A 4,614-nucleotide genomic window follows, 5' to 3' on the forward strand; every position below is an offset into this window, starting at 1 on the left:
TTTTTGTGGTTTTCAAATTGCTTTAATATATTACAAAAATATACTCTTTCAATTATTCTAAAAACTTATGCATATATGGGGGGATACTTATAAACTAAGATGGTATTTTATGTTAGCATGGTTTGGCCAGTTCATTTTCCACTTGTATAGCTGGACATTTCTTAACGGTTTTGGTGAATTTCTTTTCAAACTTCTTTTGTTGTTTTTCGCTCAACTCTTCCAAGGCTAATTTGCTTTTGTATTTTTTAAGCAATTTCTTTTTAAGTTTTTCCAATGTTATGCCTTCAGGATTTTTGGCCACAAGTTTCTCTAGAACAGTTGACCATTGGAATTCTTCACTTTCTTCTACAGACTCAGCAGCATTACCATTTTCCACAACTTCTTCAGACTTTTCGGTATTGCCATCTTTTTTCTTTTTCTTCTTTTTCTCAACATTATCAGTGCCATTGGTCTCATCTTCTGCCTTGCGTTTAACACCATTTTGTTGTGGTTGAGCTTCCTTAGCCTTTTTGGCTTCTTCCTGTGCCTTCTTGGCTGCTGCCATTTCTTCTTGTTTAGCCTTTTTCATATTTTCCAATTCTTTCTCCAAGACAGACCACACCGGTTCAGCTTGTTTGGCTGGAACTCTCAGGCAATTGGCTACAAAGTTTTGGAACTTGGCTTTTTTCCTTGGTACATTATCATAACTTTGCAGTCGTTGGAATATATTGCGTGTCTGTGGAGATAAATCATATTCTTGGGAATTTAAAATGGAACGCACAATATCCATCCAGGATTCTTGTTTCTTTTGTCCACTGTTTAGCGATTCACGTGGCACAAAATTCTTGCCGGAATATTTTTCCAATTCTGTAATGCATTTTGTATGTGCAACGTACTCCTCAGCGTGGAAATCTTTCTGACAGTCCATGCAAGATACATTTTTAACACGATTTCGGCACTTTGTATTGTAATGTTTTTCCACGGACGGTTTCTTTACGGACTCGCCGCAATGATTACATGTAAAGAAAACCATGTTTCGTTAGAATTTCTACCAATATATCGATGAGAAAAGATTAATAAATTTCTGGAAAATAAATGCCCTGCCCGCACCGCTCGAACAATATAAACAAATGCACGCACGTTTTCTTACTATTAATTCACAATAACCAGGAATTTATTTGACAGATTGACAAATGTAAACACATGCACATGTGATTTTAATTTTCACTATTGTGAATGAACGTTTTAAATTCACGATTGAAGTGTAGACAGGTAATCCTCACCCAACGCTCCAAAATTAACAACATAGAATGTTTCAGTACTTTATAAAATTATGCTGCGATTCGGGGTAATGGCCCCGGCACATACGGTACGTTGTGCGTCGCGTCATGCGTTAAAAACAACAACCACATGAAAAAAGTGTGAGTGATGCCAAGTTTGTTCTTGAAGTTTTCATGTGGTTGTTGTAACGCAACGCTTAACGGACCGTATGTGCCGCGGCCTTTACAACAACCACATGAAAACTTCAAGAACAAACTTGGCATCACTTACATATTTTGCATGTCGTTGTTGTTTTTAACGTGCGACGCGACTCACAATGGACCGGATGTGCCGCGGCCTTTAGAGAATCGCACTACAGAACTGTCGTAGCTCCTTTTATTACACGTTTTGGATGAAAATAAGTATTTTATGGTATCGCATTCGAAGTTTTAAATTTCATGATAAATCTTATTAAGGCCCGGGCATATACAGTGCGTTGAGCGTCGCGTCACGCGTTAAAAACAACAACCACATGAAAAAAGTGTAAGTGATGCCAAGTTTGTTCTTAAAGTTTTCATGTGGTTGTTGTAACGCAACGCACCGTATGTATTTGGACCTTATGGCTGCCGCATTAACGTTAAACATAAGCTGTGTTCCTTTACTTACCTGAGGTTACCATTTTTACCATTTGTTACCACTTTTGACCTGCAAAGCGTTCCTTAACCCCGAAAAGTGGTAAAACTGGAAGCAATTTTTAAGAGAGTGGGAGTGGAGAGAGAACGAAAATGGCTTTCTCTTCTACCACAAGCTACCAGCAAAATTTCTGCAGGTAAAAAATGACAAAACTGATTTTTCGACTTTTGTTTGACGATTATTTCACAAATAGACGATAAACAGAAAAGTCGAAAACTAAATTAAAAACTGTGAAATAAAAGACGAAAATTGATTTTTTATGTTTCTTTTTGACATTGCTGCCAGATATACCATTTTTCCGTTCCTTTACTTTTCTGGTAAAAATGTTCATGAGAGAGCAATTTTGAGCAACTTTGATACTTTTCTCTTTTACCACCCTTACCATTAAAAAAGTAAAGGAACAAAGCTACAAATTGTCACCAACGGACCTTATGTGCTGAGGCCTTAAGCCCTCGAGCATCTTTGGATTTGACGTGTTTAATTTTTTCTGTTCCTTGTGATGATGCTGTTTTCACTAATTGCATATTTTTGCACACTTGGAACGAAGTCGAAAAGGATAATCGAATGAAGAATCGACTGTATTTTCGAAGCAGTAAATTGATTACCTTACACTCCGTTAAATATTGAATCAATATGATTCAATATTGACTCTCAACAGAGTGTTGATTACATTCTAACGCAAAACAAGAGAGTAGCGGTGTGTACAGTATCCCTCTTTTTTCTGCATACCGCAAATAAAAAAATGGCACCGGATGCTGGGGCTGGATTCATGTTCTATGAAAATTTAAAATGAAAAATATTTTCTTTATAAAATTATTCATTTGACATTTATTTCCTTTCTAAATGTTTTCATTTAAATTTTTCATAGAATAAGAAATGAGCCCCTGGGGCTCAATTCTGTTTCTATGAAAATGTGAAATGAAAACTTTTATAAAGGAAATAAATGTCAAATGAATAATTTTATAAAGAAAATATTTTTCATTTTAAATTTTCATAGAACAAGAATCCAGCCCCAGCATCCGGTGCCATTTTTTTATTTGCGGTATGCAGAAAAAAGAGGGATACTGTACACACCGCTACTCTCTTGTTTTGCGTTAGAATGTAATCAACACTCTGTTGAGAGTCAATATTGAATCATATTGATTCAATATTTAACGGAGTGTAGGGTAATCAATTTACTGCTTCGAAAATACAGTCGATTCTTCATTCGATTATCCTTTTCGACTTCGTTCCAAGTGTGCAAAAATATGCAATTAGTGAAAACAGCATCATCACAAGGAACAGAAAAAATTAAACACGTCAAATCCAAAGAGAGACATTGGAACTAGTATGCCAGAAGTAAGTCAGTAGTTCTTGAGATACCATGTGTTGACAATGGAAATAGTAAGTCAGTATAGACATTGGAAGTAGTGAGTCAATAGTTCATGAAGGACGAACCATATGGAGGAATTGATACCACAGTTTCTCTATTAAATTTTGTGGTCTATTTGGACCTTTATGCTTGGTTTACATTTACGAAATCGACTCGATTTCAACTGTCAATTCCATTGATTAAACGTCAAACGAAATCCAATGGATTTCAGATGAGTTTTCATTTGACGTAAATCAAGCATTAGATTGATTTAAAAGTCAGATGCATAATTGTATGTTTATATTAACGAAATCCAGTGGATTTCAATTGTCGATTCCATAGCTATACGTCCAATAAAATCCACTGGATATATGACGAGGATTTATTTGACGCATAAGTAGTGGAATTGACATTTGGAATCCACTTCTATAAGACAATGAACAGTTTTAACAGTTAAATTATATATTTTATTTAAGAAAATAAAGTAAAATAACGATTGTTGACAACCTGTAGACAAATGTTGACAAAGTCACGATAATAGCAAACAAAGTGGTGCCATGTCGATACTTGACCCCAGGGATTTTACACGACAAATTTGGGCGAGCAAAAAGTTGCAACATTGTGATTTTCTAGCACGCCGACTTTGACATTTGTTCCAGTTTTTTGACGTTTCTGCGATTTTTCCGTTCTCATTTTTGATAGTTCGTTCATTTGCAACTTTTACCATTAAAAGTACGGGAAAAAGTACAAACATCAAAACAAGCGATCATCATTCTAGTTTTCAAAATGGATTATTGTGATTAATGTTGTATACAAAAGTTAAACAAACAATTCCCAGTAATTCATTATTGTGAAATTTTGACGTTTGGTGGAATTGTTGCGGGCAACAAAAATTTCAATGTGTAGATAAGCACTAAGGGGTAGTTTACACTATATGTAAATGTCATATGACATGAAATTTTCCATCGTTATATATTAGCTAATATTGGAGATTTTCCTTACGCCATTTACTCTGTGCGTTCACACCAGCAAAAATGTAAAAAAACTACGTCTCCACATTGCATCCGTGGGTAAATATAGAATGTTTTTATTTCGTGTCATATGACATTGATAGATAGTTGGCCTGTTCCTTTACTTTTAAAAATGGTAACAGGGGCAGAAAATGGTAAAAGTGGCGAATTGCTCTCATATAAATTGTAAAGGAACACTTTGCAGGTTAAAAATGGTAAGAAATGGTAACCTCAGGCAAGTAAAGGAACAGAGCAAGTGTAAACTACCTCTAATAGCCCGTTTCCACGGTACGTCGTTCGTTCTCTATTCGTTGTTCGACC

The 4,614-nt window shown here is 35.5% G+C and overlaps 1 protein-coding gene across 1 annotated transcript; it reads right to left on the reverse strand.

The window, feature by feature from the left end:
- On the reverse strand, positions 1–1,137 carry LOC141404938 (uncharacterized). The gene has a single exon (XM_073988786.1). The coding sequence runs from the start codon at positions 1,010–1,012 to the stop codon at positions 113–115; it is 900 nt and encodes a 299-aa protein (XP_073844887.1). The 5' UTR covers positions 1,013–1,137; the 3' UTR covers positions 1–112.
- Positions 1,138–4,614: the final 3,477 nt, after the last annotated feature.

Source organism: Musca autumnalis, unplaced genomic scaffold (assembly GCF_047663935.1).
Source record: "Musca autumnalis isolate F117 unplaced genomic scaffold, ASM4766393v1 scaffold_5, whole genome shotgun sequence".
Classification (NCBI taxonomy): Eukaryota; Metazoa; Arthropoda; class Insecta; order Diptera; family Muscidae; genus Musca; species Musca autumnalis.

Coding starts and splice junctions, on each gene's coding strand:
- LOC141404938 (XM_073988786.1), bottom strand. CDS start 1,012: ATGGTTTTCTTTACATGTAATCATTGCGGCGAGTCCGTAAAGAAACCG.